At 45.6% G+C, this 20,553-nt stretch overlaps 1 protein-coding gene across 1 annotated transcript; it reads left to right on the forward strand.

Annotated features, from left to right (window-relative positions):
• The first annotated feature begins 3,232 nt into the window (after positions 1-3,232).
• Positions 3,233-9,187, forward strand: LOC149457580 (uncharacterized). The gene has a single exon (XM_089683488.1). The coding sequence runs from the start codon at positions 3,238-3,240 to the stop codon at positions 4,162-4,164; it is 927 nt and encodes a 308-aa protein (XP_089539614.1). The 5' UTR covers positions 3,233-3,237; the 3' UTR covers positions 4,165-9,187.
• Positions 9,188-20,553: the final 11,366 nt, after the last annotated feature.

Here is a 20,553-nt window from a genome sequence, read left to right on the forward strand (position 1 = left end):
TTTGGCTGTGGAGTCTGGCCTCAACACAGCTCCCACACAGCATACTAAGGACGACATCAGGCTCACGGGGACTCAACGGGACTTTGGCTGTGGAGTCTGGTCTCAACACAGCTCCCACACAGCTTACTAGGGACAACATCAGGCTCACGGGGACTCAGCAGGACCTTGACTAGGGGGCTGACCTCAGCACAGCTCCCACCCAGCTTTCTAGGGACATCGGGCTCACGGGAACTCAGCAGGACCTTGACTAGGGGGCTGACCTCAGCACAGCTCCCACCCAGCTTTCTAGGGACATCAGGCTCATGGGGACTCAGCAGGTAGCGATGGCTCAAGCACTCAGGGGCATCCCAGGTAGCTATACCCCGGGCACGCCATGGGGCGGTTCAAGTAAGGGTAGTCTGGGCGTGCAATAGGGGCAGCTCATGACAAGGGTGGTCTGAATGCACCTTAGGGACAGTTCAGGACAAGGGTGGTCTGTGCGCACAATAGGGACAGTTCATGACACGGGTGGTCTGTGCGCACAACAGGGACAGTTCAGGACAAGGGTGGTCTGTGCGCCCAATAGGGACAGTTCAGGACACGGGTGGTCTGTGCGCACAACATGGACAGTTCATGACATGGGTGGTCTGAGCGCACACTAGGGACAGTTCAGGACAAGGGTGGTCTGTGTGCACAATAGGGACAGTTCATGACATGGATAGTCTGTGTGCACAGCAGGGACCGTTCAGGACAAGGGTGGTCTGTGTGCACAATAGGGACAGTTCATGACAAGGGTGGTCTGGGCACACAATAGGGGCAGTTCATGGCTTCTAGGGACACTCAGGATAGGCGTCTTGCAGATGCTCAGCAGCAGGCTGCTTCCAGAGGGGGGTAGGCGACTTGCGAACGCTCAGCAGCAGGCGGCTTCCAGGGACAAAGTGGTCAGCAGACAGGACGGCTTCCCAGGGGCCCAGCAATCAGCAGACAGGGCGGCTTCCCAGGGCGGCTTCCCAGGGCCCCCAGCGATCAGCAGACAGGACAGCTTCCCAGGGGCCCAACGATCAGCAGACAGGATGGCTTCCCAGGGGCCCAACGATCAGCAGACAGGACGGCTTCCCAGGGCCCCCAGGGATCGGCAGACAGGATGGCTTCCCAGGGCCCCAGCGATCAGCAGACAGGGCGGCTTCCCAGGGCCCCAGCAATCAGCAGACAGGGCGGCTTCCCAGGGGCCTAACGATCAGCGGACAGGATGGCTTCCCAGGGGCCCAACGATCAGCAGACAGGATGGCTTCCCAGGGACCCAGCGATCAGTCGATAGGGGCACAGCGGGCTTCAGCAGGTAGGGACACAGCAGGCTTGCAGGGGCTCGGCAGGGTCTTGGCGGTGCGGGGTCTGCACCTGGGATGGTTCTGACCTTTGGGGGAGTCTCATGCAGAGCGCTCAGTGATGATGGCTTCAGAGGCCCGATCCCCACCCGGACCTCCCAACGGAACAGCTGTGGCGGACAACACAGGAGGGAGAGAGAGCGAGCCTGGTCTTGCGCCGGCCTTTTAATAGTTGCCCCACGGACGGCCCAGCCCCTTGTTTCCAGGGCAACGAGGCATGCCCCCCTCACTCTGGCCACGCGCAGGGAGCGCGGCCTTTGTCTCCGGCAGGGTGCCGAGCGCAGGAAGCCTCAGGGCCACACTGCCCCGGGACAAGGTGGGGGGGCTCACAGAGACACCCCGGTGGCCTGCACGTGAAAAATCCACGTGCAGACCCAGCGGGATGTCAGACTCTTTGCTTTTGCCAGAGGAGAGGTGCTAACCGCACCACAGAGGGCGTTTCCTCCCGTCCTGCACAGCCCTTTGATGTAGGCTGGCAGGACACAAGGAATCTGCAAGGGGGGAGGGAGGGGTGGAGGGATACGGCAGAGGGACAGCAGGCAAAGGGGGGTGGGGAAGACACGGGCATTCCGTGACAATCATGGACCTTTTTAAACGCAAAAAGCAGTGTTTTTGCTACAGTAGAGCATTTTTGCAGTATTTTTGTTGTGTTTTGCAGCAACAAAAACATTTCCCCTTTAACAAAAAGCAAAAAAAGAAGTTGAAAAAAACCGCAACATGTGGTAAAAATGCACATGTAAAACCACAAAGTGAAATGCAAAAAGCATTGCAAAAATGGATCAATCCAAACTGCTTAGGTGTGAACCAGGCCTTAGAAACCGTGAAAAGGATCCATTGCCACATTAGCCAATATAATCATCTGACATGTTTTGTTAGTGTCATTTACTTTTGAGAAGATTAAACAGAGGAAATTGTTTAAATGGCTACATCCAGGCCTCTATCAATATAAGTATTGTAAGCAGTATTAGTTTTTGTGATCCCATAATATATTTTCTTCCTGTCACTGATATACGTAAAAAGGGTTTGTCTCCTTTCTTAATGGATCTAGCAATTTCCTCATCCTTTTGTGCTTGAGTGACACTGATAATATGTTTAGCCTTCTTTTGTCTGTTTTTTTGGCCATAGAAGCCTGACACCATGGTTACCAGCAACATTTGTAGATTTCTTTTCTAGCGAAAAGAATGTTTGCCCAGACATTACCGATAAAGATAACTGTTGAATGGTAGCATTTATTAAGTTGATTGTGTTACTCTTGGTTATTCTGCAATATAATAGAATTGTAAAATCGAATTCTGGTTTACATGAGGTGAAAGTTTAAGTCAAACTTTAGACATGTTTGTTATGTTGTGGACAGAGTAGGTAAGAGTTACAGTTATGGTTCTAGAAATTAGGGACAATTAACACAGCTGTTTCAAGGATGGGATCTTGACATTGCTACAGAAGTACTTTTTTCAGTTCTTTCTTTCTTCAGTGAACAAAAAGTCATACGAAAATTCTTTGAACATTCGTTGAATGGATGAATGTTGTTTGAAAATTGTCTTTTGCTTTTAACATTCGAATTTAAAGTGAATGTAATTTCTGAACGATAACCACATATACTGACCGAAAATTAATTTGATCAGGAGAAGTTTTCCTTTCTGCCCCTTCAAATTTTCCCGTCACTGCGGTTGAAATCAAATATTGATTTGACCCCACTATCGATTAGAAAATCAAACAAATATTCTTGAAATGAAAGTTCTTGAACAAAAATGTATATGTGTATGGCTAGTTTAACAGACTGAAAGAGAAGAAAGAGAAGAACATTCTCTCCACCAAAGCCAATGTATGTGTTTATGTTTTTCTTTTCCAGATATGAACTCACATTAACTATACTATGAACAATACCACTGAAGATTACAACACCGCTGATTTCAGTCTACATTTAGTGAAGGCTTCTTTCTATCTTCTGGACTTCCTCATCTGCTGTTTTTTCACCATCCTGATTACGCAGACTATCTGGAGAGACAGTGCACTGAAGAAAGAAGTGAGATTCTTCCTCTTGTGCCACCACTTGATGTGTTTGACTTTTTTCTTTATGACAGGAACTGTTTTTACCTTTCTTCGAGCATTCCGACCCAATGCACCAGTCATTGTGTGCTGGATCATTTTTGCAGTGCAGATATCAGTTGGAAGGGGAGTTCTGATTACTCTTGCCTTAATGGTATTGAACACTTGCATTGCTGTTTGCTGGCCATTAACGTATCAGGTGTTTGCACATTCTGTGAAACGCAAAATAGTTGTGGGTTCATGGATTATTTCACTTTTGGATCCCACCATTTCAGTGATCTATCATATTATCAAAGACGGTCCAAAATACTCTGTCCAACTGGATCCATCTTGCCCAACTACTTTATCAGGCCTTCTATCGAGAATAGCTGGAATTGTTTTTATTATAGTTTTAGTCATTCTAATTATAGGATCCTATGTCACTATATTTAAAGAAGGCAAACGTGCAGGACATTTTACTAACTCAAATAAACATGCCAGAAGAACCATCTTTATTCATGGACTACAGATTACTCTTCATATCATCCCAACGTTTCTAACCATTGCACTGTATAAAGATACAAAGTGGATCCTTGTGTTGGATTTGTTCAATTTTATTATTTTTTCATTTGCTCAGTGTGCCAGTCCTATAGTATATGGACTGAGATGTAAAGAATTAAGGGACAAATTTGCCGAAAAACATCTTTGCCATATAAAACAGGTGTCAGTGACAGATGGTGAAGAAAATAGTTACAATAGACAAACTATTAACTGAGTTAGAACTTCAAACAGTTGTTTTGAGTAGAATTAATTGTAAAACATAGTGAACTTGTTCAAACAAAGGTCAATAATATATTGTTGCCAGTCATGTACAAAACAGCCTATGATGGCACTGCAGAGACAGCAGATCCCAAGCGAGGCCATACTTATTGTTATCTAAAATTAATATATGGAAATAAAACTGAAGCATTTGTGGTCTAAAATCACTAAATGGTAAAAGTGGTCTTCCTGCGGCCAACATAATATGTGGCAAAGACTAGGGAGAAAAGAATGCTTAAAGTGGTATTAAACCAAAAATCAAAAATGAAATATACCGCAGCTTACCAATGCTTAGGTGTTGTGGCTGCATTAGTTTTATATTTTTTTTGGTTTTTGTATTCTTCTCCTGTTTCAGCTGATGATCTAGCCAGTAACATTCTTCCTGTCTAGGGTGTCTGCATTCTGGATGAAGTAGTAAAGCAGACACCTGTGGACAACTGCGTTGTAAGTCTGGGGAGAGGGTAGTGTTAGACTAGCAAATTTAAATGGACTAGAGCAGGGGTCTCCAAACAAAAGGCCATTTTACTGTCCTTCAGACTTTGGGGGGGGGGGGGGCTGGACTGTGGCCAGTGTGAGTAGGAAATGCCCTGGGAGTAAACAATGCCCCATCATTGGCATGAGTGGGAGGAATAGTGCCCCACCACTCTTGTCAGTGGGAGGAATGGTGCCCAATCACTCTTGTCAGTGGGAGGAATAATGCCTTGTATCAGTGGCAGGAATAGTACTTCAAGGACCAAATAAAGGCAAGCAAAGGGCCGCATCTGGCCCCACGTCACAGTTTGGAGACCACTGGACTAAAGCAACACATTGAAGCAGAACTACCGTTAATACTTTATAAGCAGTTATAGCAAACAGTCCTTTCCTTTTGGGATAAAGGTTTTACATAAAACAATAAATAATAAATGCTGACCATTGTAAACACCTATGTAAGTTATAAATGGTTTGTCTTAATACCCTTTCTGCTACTTTGTCTGGAAAGCTTGGTCTGTTAAAGTAGAGCTATGCTCTGCAAAACGTACCTATCTTTCAATGGTACAACATTTCTCTCCGGCATCTTCTGGGTCCTGTGCTGTAGCCATCCTCATTGGCAGGTGTGGTCTATGTCACTCCCGTGCAAGTGCAGGAGTGCAGTCCCTTGCACAGCTCAGTGTACATTCCAAAGTCTGCAATAAAGAGCCTGCCTGCTCCCAGAAGAGGTCTTTAGTTCTGCTTCAGAGTAAGTTGAAAAGTAAGTTGAAAAACAACAGATTTACTGGCTGGATCACCAGGTGAAAATAAAAGGAAAAAAGAGAACTAATACAGCTACCAAATCTTAGAATTGGTGAGCTGCTATTTTAATAATTTTTTGTTTTTGGGTTTAATACTGCTTTAAATGATATGTCTGCTATTAACTCATATAGAGGAGTTTTGCCTGTAGAAGTAACTAATGCTATCCTATGTATCCATGCACATTAGGTCATTTAGAGGCATATTTTAAGCTCAGCATTTAGAGGCAGAAAACCCTTCTGTTTTTGTGTTTTTGAAAGTAGCTTTCTGGCAGCAAAAATGCTAAACGTTCATTAACACTGCTAAACTCTCATAAACGCATCTAAACACTAGTACAAAAAACACTCAAAATCAGCCCTTTTTTTCTGCCAAGAGCACAGTTTTTTTTTCCTAAGCCAGTGTGCATGGACCCATAAGCATTCTCGAACCAGATGGTATACATAAACTATGTTAAATGTTGTGAGATAAAGAGCCCCTGCCACTAGACAAAAAAATCTACAAGCATCCTGTAAGGCTAGGTTTCCACATGTGCGGGGGGCTGCTGTTGCGGGACAATACCTGTTCTCACAGCCACAACCACCTGCACAGAAAAACTGCCTCTCAGGAGATGCATTATGGATCATTAATCCTAATGGCACTCCCATGCACTGGAAACAACAGCACTATGCGGTTTACCTGCAGATACGTTTTCTGAAAAGGTACAGGAACTTTTCCCCTGTGTTTTCAGTAAATACAAAAGCCCATTCAAATAAATGGGCTGCTGTCCACCAGCAATGCAGCTGCAGGGAGAAGTAATAAACGGTAAACAAACAGAGGGCGCACTGGCCTAGGGCATTGTCCTTTGGAATGTTTAATATGTAAAAAAGGAAGTATTATAATGACAAAGTCAAAAGGCTATTAGCTCAATAGGCTCTAAGGAAGAGGATAAGTCCTCGAAATGCATCAGCCTGTGGATGTTCCATCATTGTTTCATATCGTGATGTTTGCAGACTGTTTGTGCTGTACTCATGAGATGAATTTGTACTTTTAATGACTTTGTGAGTATAATACTTTCTGTTTTACATATTAAACATTCGAAAGGATAATGCACTAGTGCAGTGTGCCCTCTGTTTGTTTATCAATATTGCAGTGCTCCCAACTCTCCCCAGTCTTGTGAGGGTAGCAAGACAAGTGCACCCCATGAAGGCCAAGTTTTGATTGCAGCCCATTTGAGCTTTTTGGGCCAACTCCCCAAACACAGGAAGATTTCAATTTTCCATTTCTTTGTCAGGGAAAAGTAATACTTACTAATCCAATGGGCAGTAATTTCAGTCTTCACTATCTTGCAGAGCTATGAGTGGTATCAGACTCTTCTAGGTGCGTTGGGTCCTGGGCTCCCTATGCGCTGTGGTTCCACCCAATGGCCACTATGGCACTACTGTGTCTTGCAGTGATATAGCAGTCAGCAGGTTGAACCACAGTACACAGTGGAGGGCACAGTGGAGGGCACAGTGGAGGGCACAGCATCCAATATGCTCACAATGTCAGATTCCACTGGCGGCCTTAGCTCTGCAAGAGTGAAGATTGGAGTCACCGCCTGCCAAACTGGTAAGCATTACTAATATTCTTTGACAAGCTGCATGGAATGAAACCTTTAGTGTTCTGCAACAGGGTCTAGCTGTAATTCTGGGGCCTTTTCCATTTTGACGTGCTGAAGCTTTTAAAGAACATTTCTATATGATGTCCAAGCCATCTCAACTATTTAATTTCTAAGAAGCACTTTAGGATAAACTGCACAGACTTACAGAGAACAAATTGAGAGGTCTTGACAAATAAATAGATAGATGGATAAAGAAATAGGAAGGACAAACTAATCTTTTTTAAATGATCAATGCCATATGGCTGCTTCAGGGCACACTCTTGGATTGAAAAACAAACCTTTACTGCATTGTAACTACTTGCTAAAAGATGTTTAGAAAAACACATAATATTGCTTTGTTAAAGTGCCAATTATATATCTGAAAATAATAATACCCAGGGGTGGACTGACAACTCATGGGGCCCCTTGGGCAATAGGGGATCATGGGGCCCCTGTGTCCTTGCCCAAACTCAAAAAAGGTACCAGGGGCATCTCATGGGGCCCCCTACTGATCCCGGGCCCTCGGGCAGTGCCTGAGTTAACAAATGGTCAGTCCGCCCCTGATAATACCCTTATTCATGAAAAAAAGGAAAACAAAGGCACAGACACAGTAGATGTATAAGAAATCCTATGAATAAATAAAGAAGTATGAATAAATATGACAGAAAGATTAACAAATAGTTTATAATAGCAATAAAACAGGTGAAATTGAAAATAAAACACTTTCTATAAGTTAGTAAGTTCTTTATTCCTTCACCCCAACAGGTAGTGGGAAATTCTCGTGTATATTCTACTATCTGTGTTTCTTCCAAAGGTTGAAAACAAGTACCAAAGTAAGGAAATATGCTTAAGGGTCCATTCACACTTGAACGTTTGCAATCTTGAATAGAATTGCTGCGATTCTGCCTGCGATCCCAAGATGCTCTGCACAAATGGCCTCTTCGGGTGCCATTAATTTTCAATAGCACCAAAATGCGGTGCGGTTCTGCCACGATAAATTGCACTGAAATCGCAGCAAACCGAATCGTTCGAAGCTAGTTGCCAGAAAAGGCGCATAAGCTTCTTTTGGACGACAAGCTTCAAGTGATGCGGTTTGCCGTGATTTAGCATACTGCATTTTAGTGCCACTGAAAATAAATGGCATCCGAACAGACCTGGTGTGATTTGTCATTTGTGCAGAGCGTTTTGGGATTGTAAGCAGAATTGCAGCGATTGTGAACCAGATTGCAAGCACTCAATTGTGAATGGGGTCTAAAGTGTATTTCCACATTTGCAGCCAAATTGGCCTAAAGGCCTGCTTTATGTTTGTTACATCTTCTTATTCACATAGCATAACGTTAAAAAATGTTTATAAATTGCAGCTTATCTTTTAGGAAAAAGCCTATATAGTTATTTGTTTGTAAGGGGGCTGGGCAGCTGTGTTTGCCATAATTAGCCCTGTCTGTACTGTGCAGTCAAATCTTCATTAGCAATTTTAACTACATTTGAACACTGTCTGTCCGTACAGTGAGTTAAAGGTGTAGAAACTGGGCTTCTGGCTTTGTTTTAAGGACAGACTTAGGACAGGCTCACTCTAACATTGCTCAAAAAAACCTTGCATTCAACCATGACACCTCTTTCTCAGAACATCTAAAAGGTGAGATAATTTTAGAAACCATTTTTTAAGCATGCTGTGTCAATAGGAACACATAACAAACATGTAAGGGTTTTTTTGCAAAAATGGAGATACACTTTAAAGCAAGTTCATAATTCCTAATTTAGAACAGATTTGGAATGCAGGCAGTCAATAAAGAAAAGACTGTGACTTCTGATCAGCATCATTTCTGTGGGAAGGGGACTTCAAAAGGTCTAAAAGGTCAGCAATGGTGGTCTCCATAGTTTCCTCCTTTTACAAATGCAATGTTTTCCAAATGCATATTGTCAAGGATTGGAAGCGTAAAATAAAGTGCATTGCACTGTATGTAAATAGCTTCAAGCATATTGTAATGGCTGTTATTTGCAAAAGTGTTGTATGTTTTCTTTCACAGATTTATTTATACATTTTGCAGTGGAATTGTATTTCTTTCCTATTATAATAAAATATGAGTCAGAGAAACGTTCTTGATTATTTTACTTATACAATATAAAGCATGGCCCTAGTTAAAGTGTATGTGTAGCCAAGATATTTTATTTTTAATTTTTAGTTGGGAAAGGTAAGTTTTATTTTCTATTTTTTGATTCCTTGGTGAGATTTTACAATCATTTATTGTCCCAGAGAATGAACAGGAAGTTAGAGGAAATATTCAAAAAGTAAGAATTCCACTCCTAGACAGTTGTCAACCGAAAAAGTGTCCCCACTGCAATATTTACTCTCATCTCTTGTTCTGGTAAAAGCTCTAAAAATTTGGATTTCCCCTCACATTCTGTCCTGGTGACAATAGTCAGGAAATGTTATTTAATACATTGAATCTATTCAGCAGAAATGAAGACAATAAAAGTTTTACAGGGGTACTAAGCCTTTCCTACTCTTTCATACTACTTATTAGTCATGGGCCGAACACCCCTTAGTTCAGTTCATGGTTGAATGTTCGAATCTAAAAAAAGTTTGACAGCAAAATTCGAGGGGACAATTCATTAAGCTGTATCTTCCCGCATCTGAGTATGCAGTAAAATACCGCACAGCTACTAAAAGTTATATTATTAAGGCATGCAGAATTTTAGTAGTGAAAACATTCTTTCATGTTTCAGCTGTTAGCTTGCACAAAGGAGCAGATACCGGTCCTGCTGATGGGTTAAGGACCTTCTACGGCCCTGTCCAGCTTTCCTAGAGTAACTGCTTGTCTCCTGGAGTCTCCTCCATGCTCTTGAGACTGTGCTGGGAGACACAGCAAACCTTCTGGCAGTGGTACATATTGATGTGCCATCCTGGAGGAGTTGGACTGCCTGTGCAACCTCTGTAGGGTCCAGGTATCGCCTCATGCTATCAGTAGTGACACTGACCATAATCAAATGCAAAACTAGTGAAAGACATCAGAAAAAAATGAGTAGGGAAAAAATGTCAGTGGCCTCCACCTGTAAAACCATTCCTGTTTTGGGGGTCATCTCATTGTTGCCCATCTAGTGCACCTGTTGGTAATTTCATTAACACTAAAGCAGCTGAAACTGATTAACAACCCCCTCTGCTACTTAACTTAGCAGATCAATATCCCAGGAGCTGAATTGACTTGATGCTATACTCTGATTAAAAAGTGTTCCTTTAATTTGTTTTGAGCAGTGTGTGTGTATGTACAGCTGTGTTCAAAATAATAGCAGTCAGACATCACTAACCTGATCAATCACTTTTTGGTAGAAATTATATTTCTACATGGAAAATAATTTACTAGCAGGTGTAGTAGAGTAATAGAAATCCAACAGACCCAATAGTCGTGACATGCATGCTGCTGATTCTGTGTAATTGAATCACTAATTGAAAGGGGCATGTTCAAAATAATTGACCACAATCCCGTGACACAAAAACCTAAAAAAATATATATAAAAGTCCAGTGATCTAAAAAACTTTCTTAAAAAATCAACTTCAGTGCTTCAAATAATTCTTCCACCATCCACCAGTGCCAAAAACCAACATAAACCGCACTCACCAGATAATTGGTGAGTAAAACACCTTTCAGGATTATTTAGGGCTCCTGGACCCCCTTTGAGGACTCCTCTATTTTTCACCTCAGACCTATGGGTGATTCTTCATTCGTCTCCTCGCCACACCACCAAGTTCCAAAAGGGAGAAAAAAACTAATAGTGTAATACTGTTATACCCCTTTTATAATTAATTCATGCCAAACCACTCACATTTCAAAGGATAAAAACCAGCATTTATTTAAGGACATCAAACGAATTTTCGAGTAACAAATACGAATTTCCACAGCTCCTAGGAACTCACAGCCTTGTATACAACAGGATGACAGCCTCCATAACGAACAAACTTTCTTACGAACTTTCTTTGCTAGTCAAAAAAATGACCGCCTGGAACACATCCCTCGGCGTGCGTTCCACTCACCGGAAATGACGTCGGACGTTCGGGGAACCGACCGGAAATACGTCAACGCATTTCGCCCCACCCACAGGGCGTTCTCAAGAGCGTCTTGAGAACGCCCTGTGGGTGGGGCAAAACGCGTTGACGTATTTCCGGACGGTTCCCCGAACGTCCGACGTCATTTCCGGTGAGTGGAACGCACGCCGAGGGATGTGTTCCAGGCGGTCATTTTTTTGACTAGCAAAGAAAGTTCGTAAGAAAGTTCGTAAGAAAGTTTGTTCGTTATGGAGGCTGTCATCCTGCTGTATACAAGGCTGTGAGTTCCTAGGAGCTGTGGAAATTCGTATTTGTTACTCGAAAATTCGTTTGATGTCCTTAAATAAATGCTGGTTTTTATCCTTTGAAATGTGAGTGGTTTGGCATGAATTAATTATAAAAGGGGTATAACAGTATTACACTATTAGTTTTTTTCTCCCTTTTGGAACTTGGTGGTGTGGCGAGGAGACGAATGAAGAATCACCCATAGGTCTGAGGTGGAAAATAGAGGAGTCCTCAAAGGGGGTCCAGGAGCCCTAAATAATCCTGAAAGGTGTTTTACTCACCAATTATCTGGTGAGTGCGGTTTATGTTGGTTTTTGGCACTGGTGGATGGTGGAAGAATTATTTGAAGCACTGAAGTTTATTTTTTAAGAAAGTTTTTTAGATCACTGGACTTTTATATATATTTTTTTAGATTTTTGTGTCACGGGATTGTGGTCACTTATTTTCATCACTGGACTTTGAAAATTATTTTATATTTATTTATTATTTATTAATTGTGTTTTGCGCTGGTTTATATTGGAATATTTGTTTTGGTTTATACACCTATGCACAGCAGCATTTCACTTATAATTTGTTTGTTAATAGATTGGTCCTGGGCGCTGTGGTTTTTTCTGATTTAAATGTTCAAAATAATAGCAGTGTGGAGTTCTATTAGTGAGGTCATTCATTCTTTGAAAAACAGGTGGCAATTATTGCCCTTATTTAAGGAAGGAAGGCAGCAAATGTTGTACATGCTGGTTACAGTGCATTTCTCTCTGAAATTCTGAGGAAAATGGGTCGTTCCAGACATTGTTCAGAATAACAGTGTACCTTGATTAAAAAGTTGATTGGAGAGGGGAAAACATATAAAGAAGTGCAGAAAATGATAGGCTGCTCAGCTCAAATGATCGCAAATGCTTTAAAATGGCAACCAAAACCTGAAAGACGTGGAAGAAAGCAAAAAACTACCATTCAAATGGATAGAATAGCCAAAATGGCAAGGACTCAGCCAACAATCAGCTCCAGGAAGATCAAAGAAGGTCTAAAGTTACCTGTGAGTACTGTTACAATTAGAAGACGCCTATGTGAAGCCAAGCTATCTGCAAGAAGCCCCCCACAAAGTCCCACTGTTGAAAAAAAGACATGTGCTGAAGAGGTTACAATTTGCCAAAGAGCACATTGACTGGCCTAAAGAGAAATGGTGCAACATTTTGTGGACTGATGAAAGTAAGATTGTTCTTTTTGGGTCTAGTGGCCGGAGACAGTTTGTCAGACGACCCCCAAACACTGAATTCAAGCCACAGTACACTGTGAAGACAGCGAAGCATGGTTGCGCAAGCATCATGATATGGGGATGTTTCTCATACTATGATGTTGGGCCTATTTACCGCATACCAGGGATCATTTATCAGTTTGAATACATCAGAATACTTGAAGAGGTCATGCTGCCTTATGCTGAAGAGGAAATGCCCTTAAAATGGGTGTTCCAACAAGACAACGACCCCAAACACACCAGTAAACATGCAACATCTTGGTTCCAGACCAACAAGATTGACGTTATGGAGTGGCCAGCCCAATCCCCGGATCTTAATCTAATAGAAAACTTGTGGGGTGACATCAAAAATGCAGTTTCTGAGGCAAAACCAAGAAATAGAGAAGAACTGTGGAATGTAGTCCAATCATCCTGGGCTGGAATACCTGTTCACAGGTGCCAGAGGTTGGTTGACTCCATGCAACACAGATGTACAGCAGTTCTCAGAAACAGTGCTTATACAACTAAATATTAATTAAGTGATTCAAAGGAAAGCAAAATCTTCAAACATTTTTCAGTTTATATAGTGAATGTTTGAGTTTGTAAAGAAGAATACAAACACTGCTATTTTTTTGAACAGTCTAATATTCACTTTTCTTCAAGTTCTTTAGAGGAACAACACGAATTTGATATATTTTTCTTCATGTTTTGATTTGAAATAGAATATGTAGTGTTCCCGATGCATTTGTGTGTATGGAAATAAAAGCTATTAGAAGGATTTTGAGCTTTATTCACTTTTTTCAACACACTGCTATTATTTTGAACACAACTGTATATATATATATATATGTATGTGTGTGTGTATATATATATGTGTGTATATATTTGTAGTATAGTGTCCCATTTTCTATGGGACACTATACTACAAATGTGGACAGTTGATTGCAAACAAGATTTGCTACTTTGCACACATAAAAAAGTATTTTTCAAGACCATGTTGCAAAAATGAATACACCCCAATGAAAGTCTAAGGAGCAAAGCTACATTTTAGACAACAAAATCCTAATTAACAAGAATTCAACTACAGGTGAGTCTAATTACTCATTAAACAGGTGTCCAGCAGACAGCTAATTATAAAAGGGCAAAGAACAAAGAAAACCCCTTCCCATTTCATGCTGTCAGCAATGGCACCACTGCTGGCGTCGGGGAGCTGCATTTCATTGATGGTATCATGTATTCACAGATGTATACACACATCCAAGGCCACTGTTACTTTTCTGAAGAAGAACAGGGTGAAAGTGATTCAGTGGCCGAGTATGTCTTCTGATCTGAACCCAGTTGAACACCTATGGGGAATTCTGAAGAGACAAGTTGAGCATCACTCTCTATCTAACATCCAGGCTCTAAAAGAAGTCGTTCTTCGTGAATGGAAAAAGATAGATGTTGCAATATGTCGCCAATTTGTTCATTCCATGCCTAGAAGACTTGGTGCTGTCCTTACAAATCTTGGAGGTCATACAAAATACTAGATGTAGTAGTTTTTGTTGTGGAGTGTATTCATTTTTGCATCAACTAATTTGAGTAAAACTGAAGATTTTGTAATATAAGTTATAATATTAACCTTACTTTCATGTATTGAGCTACACAAATGTTCTATAAAACTCAGTTTTGTCAAAATTTTGGAAATTGCTCTTGTGTTCATTGAGATATTGATTAAAATCTCACTTTTCAAAAGGGGTGTTCTCATTTATGCTGAGCATTGTGTATATATATCCTTATGCTCTGTAAATGCATGCTCGACACCCTGAACCTTCTCCTTTACCTTACCTTCATCCTTGCCACGCTCACTGCCATTTCCCTCTCTGATCACTATCATTCTTTTCTATCAATGCCTACTCTACCTCTTTATGATTGTTTGTTTTCCTCCACATCCCATTATACCTTCTCTCCTTTACTCTTTTGTCATTGATCAAAGTAAACTACCATTTCCTCCATACACAGCTCTCAGACTGAGACAGAGAGGGAAGGTGAGAGAAGGGGGGGTGGTGGAAGAATGGCGAGAGGGAGGGGGTTAGAATGTGTGGTGAGAGAGAGGGAGGGGGAGAGAGGGAGGGGGGTTAGAATGGGGGGTGACGGGGTGAGAGAGAGAGGGGTGGTGTTAGAGAGGGGGTGAGAGAGAGACAGGGTGTGAGTGGGGTGATGAGAGGGGGGTCAGAGAGAGGGGGGGAGTGGGGTGGTGAGAGAGGGGGGAGGTGAGAGAGAGGGAGGTGAGAGAAAGGGGTGGGGAGTGAGAGAAGGGGATGAGAGAGAGACAGGGTGTGAGTGCGGTGATGAGAGGGGTGAGAGGGGGTGACAGAAAAGGGTGGGGGGTGAGAGATAGACAGGGTGTGAGTGGGGTGAGAGAGGGGTGGTGTGAGAGAGAGACAGGGTGTGAGTGGGGTGATGAGAGAGGGGTGAGAGAGAGACAGGGTGTGAGTGGGGTGATGGGGGGGGTGACAGAGAGGGTGTTGAGTGGGGTGGTGAGAGAGGGGAGAGGTGAGAGAGAGGAGGGTGAGAGAGAGGGGCTGAGAGATAGAAAGGGGTAGGGGGTGAGAGACAGGGTGTGAGTGGGGTGATGAGAGAGGGGTGAGAGAAAGAGGGGGTGAGAAAAAGAAAGGGTTGGGGGGTGAGAGAGAAGGGGTGATAGAGAAGGGTGTCAGAGAAAGGGGGGCTTTCAAGCTAGAAGATCCATGTAGAAGATATGTCTGATGATGGCAGAGCTAGATAATTCCTTGCATGGGAAGGGCTGCGATCACAACCAGTCAGGCCCTAGTGGACTAAAGACCATTCACTGATGTCAGGCTGTCAGGGATCCCCGCGATCCATCCCTCGATGGTCCCGGCGCAGGCGCACTGCTCCTCCCAGTACACGGGCACTAGGTCCGGGCCGGCCGCGGCGTTCGAGTTCGCGCATGCGCAGTAGAAGCCGCGGCCGCCCGCTGGGCACCAATGGCAGCGCAGGGTGGGATATTTAAAGGTCCCTGAGCTGTCATTTCGTTGCCTTCTGGTCTTACCTGCATTCCTGATCCTGTGAACCTGTATCCTGTAAGTTATTGACCCGGATTGCTCTTGACCTTGCTGATTTCTCCTGCCCAGACCCTTGCTTGCCTGACCTCTCTCCCTGGATGCCCCTCTGTAGATCTGACCTCCTGTTGCTGACCTGGCGTGTGACCCGACGATTCTCTGCCTGCTCCCTTGTACCTTACCGTCCTCTACATTACCGACTCGGCCTGTCTGACTACGCACTTGCTCAGCCATCCATCCATCCATCCCATCAGGGTCACCCGACCTCCTCACATTTGGCTCTCCCTGGTTGGAACCCCTGGCGGACACCCCTACCACTGACAGGTGTGCTCAGTAGAGGCGACCTGGTCTCAGGGTACTACAAGTCCATCCCCACCATCAGGGGCCCTGGTGAACAAGTACCCTGGGGCTTAGATTCCGCGCTCTGGGCACGCCTGACCGGTGGAGTGCTAGTGGTGCCGCTCGGCGGTCCCTCACAGTACCAGAAGGCCATGACTGAGCCTCGAGGAGGACTCACCCCGTTGGACGAGGTGTGCAGGCACCTGTCTACCCTGACGCAAGCTGTAAATACATTACAGGACAGATGTCTGCAGATCGAGAATCGGTTTCAGGCCTGCACCATATCTGTTCCTGTTTCACAGGCCCCGGCTCCTGCACCTCCAGTCGCAGCAGCCCACGAGCCGGCTCCTGGGCCTCCCACATCACTCCCTATGGCGGAACCCCGAGTACCCTTACCCGAGCGCTTCCATGGGGATCGCACACGTTTTCGGTCATTTCGTGACTCTTGTCTGCTCTTTTTTGAACTACAGCCACGGACCTTTTTGACAGAGTCAGTGAAAGTGGGGTTTGTTGTCTCCCTGCTGCAGGGTGAACCCCAAGACTGGGCCCACCGACTAAGGGGAAACAATGACCCTCACCTGGTTTCGGTCGACAGCTTCTTTAACGCTATGGCCATCTTATATGATGACCCACAACGGGCGGCCTCGGCCGAGGCCACGTTATACGCACTCCGACAAGGTCGGCGGACGGCTGAGGAATACGCCTCTGACTTTAGGCGCTGGATGGGTGACACTCGTTGGAACGAGTTCGCCCTTTTACACCAGTTTCGTATGGGCCTATCTGAGGCTCTGAAAGACGAGCTCGCCCGGGTGGAGGTGCCCGAGATATTAGAGGACTTGATTGCACTCACTATTAAAATTGACCGTAGGCTACGGGAGCGCAGATTGGAGAGGTCTGGTCAGGGTCGCGGAAATCCCTGGGGGTCATTTCAGGGATCCGGTCAACATACTAGGCCAAGCATCCAGAACCTGCCGGCTGAAGATGCCCCCGAACCCATGCAGCTAGGCCTGGCTCGGCCTAAACTATCGCCTGAGGAACACCAGCGCAGACGCTCCCAGAATCTGTGCCTGTACTGCGGCGAAGCTGGTCACATGGTGCGTTCCTGCCCGCAGAAACTGAGTAAGTTCACTTCATCTTCTTTATCTGTTGGCGATATGACCCCGTCCCAGTACTTAGTTGTTCCCCTCTCCTTTCAGCTTTCCGAAAGGACCGTGGAGGTGTCGGCCATAGTTGATTCGGGGGCATGCAGCTGTTTTGTGGATATCAATTTTGCTCACCAGCAGGGTATTCCCCTCCGCCCAAAGGAGAAGGGGTTTCATATCTTTTTAGCTGATGGTTCCCGGATAAAGTCAGGAGTAGTCAACCAGGAGACCCCTTCCATTATGACTTCCATTGCCGGTCAGCACCGGGAACTCCTCCGCCTGGATGCTATTGCATCACCCCTTTTCCCAGTCATTCTGGGGCTCCCTTGGTTGCGGGCCCATAACCCCCAAATTGACTGGGAAACTGGGGTTGTCTCGTTCCCTTCCCCATATTGTCGGGAACTGTGTCGAACTTCGGGCCCGGGGGTCCCCCAGGTTCTTCTGTGCTCTGAAGGGGATGACAGCCTGAAACAAGTGGTTCCTGCAGCCTATCACAAGTTCCTTGACGTGTTCAGTGAACGGGGAGCAGATGCTCTACCCCCCCACCGCCCATATGACTGTCCGATTGATCTGTTGCCCGGTTCTGAAATCCCGTTCGGACGAATTTTTCCCCTTTCTGAGCTGGAATTAGGGGCCCTGAAGGACTATATTGAGGATAGCCTCCGTAAGGGATTCATCCGTCCCTCCACTTCCCCAGCAGGTGCAGGGATCTTCTTTGTAGAAAAGAAGGACAAGACCTTGAGGCCATGCATTGACTATCGGGAGCTGAATAGGGTCACCATTAAAAATCGTTACCCATTACCTCTGGTACCTGAATTGTTCCAGAGCTTAAAGGCTGCGGTAGTATTTACCAAGTTAGACTTAAGGGGAGCCTACAATTTGGTTCGCATAAGGGAGGGGGATGAGTGGAAGACGGCCTTCCGCACCCGATTCGGCCATTTTGAATACCTGGTCATGCCTTTCGGGTTATGCAATGCGCCAGCCACCTTCCAGCACTTTGTAAACGACATCTTTAGGGACTTCCTGGACATCTTTGTCATCGTCTACTTAGACGACATTTTGATTTTCTCATCCTCCCTGGGGGAGCACAGGGTACATGTAACAAAGGTGTTGGGGCGGTTGCGGCAGCACGGGTTGTACGCTAAAGCAGAGAAATGCTGCTTTGAACAGACTAGCGTTACATTCCTGGGTCTGATTATCTCCACCACGGGGGTCGCAATGGACCCTCAGAAGGTCTCAGCGATCCTAGATTGGCCTGAACCCACGGACAGGAAAAGTGTCCAACGTTTTATTGGGTTCGCAAATTTCTACCGGAAGTTCATCAAGAACTTCTCGGGTCTGGTCTCCCCTATCACTCAATTAACTAAGCTTGGGACGCGATTCAGATGGACGCCCGAGGCACAGGAAGCCTTTGAGGCACTAAAAAGGTTATTTACCTCGGCACCCATTCTGGGTCATCCCGACGCCTCCCTGCCCTACATCTTAGAAGTAGATGCATCTGAAAACGCGGTTGGCTCCATCCTTTCCCAGCGGAAGGGCGCCAAGGAATTACTTCACCCAGTAGCATTCTTTTCACGGAAACTTACCCCGGCGGAGAGGAACTACGACATTGGGGATCGCGAGCTACTGGCTATCAAAACCGCTTTAGAGGAATGGAGGTACCTGCTGGAAGGTGCCTCCCATCCCATCCTGATATTCACGGACCACAAGAACCTGGAATATCTGAGGACGGCCAAACGTCTACGCCCACGACAAGCAAGATGGGCATTGTTTTTCTCGAGGTTCCAGTTCCACATCACATACAGGCCCGGCTCAAAAAACACGAAGCCTGACGCATTGTCGCGCATGTATGAGGACACCAAGGAGATCCCAGTGCCCGACACTATTCTTCCGGCAGGGAATTTCTTGGCCCTTCAGACAAACCTTCGCTCCGAGATCCTGAGGGCGTCCACAGCAATGTCTACCTCCGATGGGGCCCCCCTCCAGAACAAGGAGGGACTCCTATGGAGGGAGGACCGGATTGTGGTGCCAGAGGATGCCCGAACCTTAGTCTTGGGACATTGCCATGATCACCCACTGGCAGGACATTTTGGACCGGTCAAGACCCTGGAACTTCTCCGGCGTTCCTTCTGGTGGCCGGACATGGCCAAGGATTGTAAGATCTACGTGGGCTCCTGTGCCATCTGCCAGCGGAACAAGCCTTCAAGGAACAAGGCATGGGGCCTGCTACGTCCATTGCCCATCCCTGAACGGCCCTGGCAGAGAATCTCCATGGACTTCATAGTCGAGCTCCCTCCTTCGCTGGACCACACAGCAATTCTCATGGTTGTGGACCGCTTATCCAAGATGGCCCATTTCATCCCCTTACGGAAGACTCCATCTGCAGCCGAGACGGCACAAGTCTTTATTCGAGAGATCGTTAGACTGCATGGGGTTCCCGAAGACATCGTCTCGGACCGAGGGGTGCAGTTTACCTCACGGTTTTGGAGGGCGCTGTGCAAAGCCCTGGATATCAAGCTGTCTCTTTCCTCGGCATTTCACCCTCAGACCAATGGCCAGACCGAGAGGACCAATCAGACCCTGGAGCAATACCTGCGATGCTACACATCATTCTCTCAGGACGACTGGGCGCCACTCCTCCCTTTGGCAGAATTCGCGTACAACAACGCTTGCCATTCAGCAACTGGGCAGTCCCCGTTCTTCGCCAACTATGGGTTTCATCCGGTCTTCCTCCCGGACTTGGTCCCGGAATGCCCGATTCCAGCGACGCAGGATGCACTGACCTTCTTCACCTCCAACAATAAGAAATTACAGGAAGCCATCCGTCAAGCCCAAGAAGACTACAAGAAGGCTTTCAATAGGAAGCGAAGAGGGAACCTGGTGTTGCAGCCCGGAGAGAAGGTTTGGCTGGCCACGTCAAACTTGAGGATGCTTTGCCCGTCGAAGAAGTTGGGACCTAAATTCATAGGCCCTTTTTGCATCAAACGGATGGTCAATGAGGTGGCCTATGAACTTGTTCTCCCTGACACACTCAAGATCCACCCTGTCTTCCACGTGTCCCTGTTGAAACCGGTAGTCCCTGATGCCTTCCCGGAACGGGAATCCAGGCCCCCGGAGGCCGTAACGGTTGAAGAGGAAGAGGAATTCGAGGTGGAGGCAATCTTGAAGTGCCGTCGAAGGGGGGGCCAGACCCAATTTCTCATCAAGTGGAAGGGCTACGGCCCTGAGGACAATTCGTGGGAACCAGCCCATAATGTCCATGCACCTAGGCTTGTCCGGAGGTTTCTTTGTGATCACCCGTGGTGGAGAGATCGGGTGGGCATCCGGAGGTTGCCCGTAGGGGGGGGGGCAATGTCAGGG

The sequence above is a fragment of the Staurois parvus genome, unplaced genomic scaffold, assembly GCF_062004578.1.
Source record: "Staurois parvus isolate SC_StPar_1 unplaced genomic scaffold, SC_StPar_1.0 ptg000312l, whole genome shotgun sequence".
NCBI lineage: Eukaryota > Metazoa > Chordata > Amphibia > Anura > Ranidae > Staurois > Staurois parvus.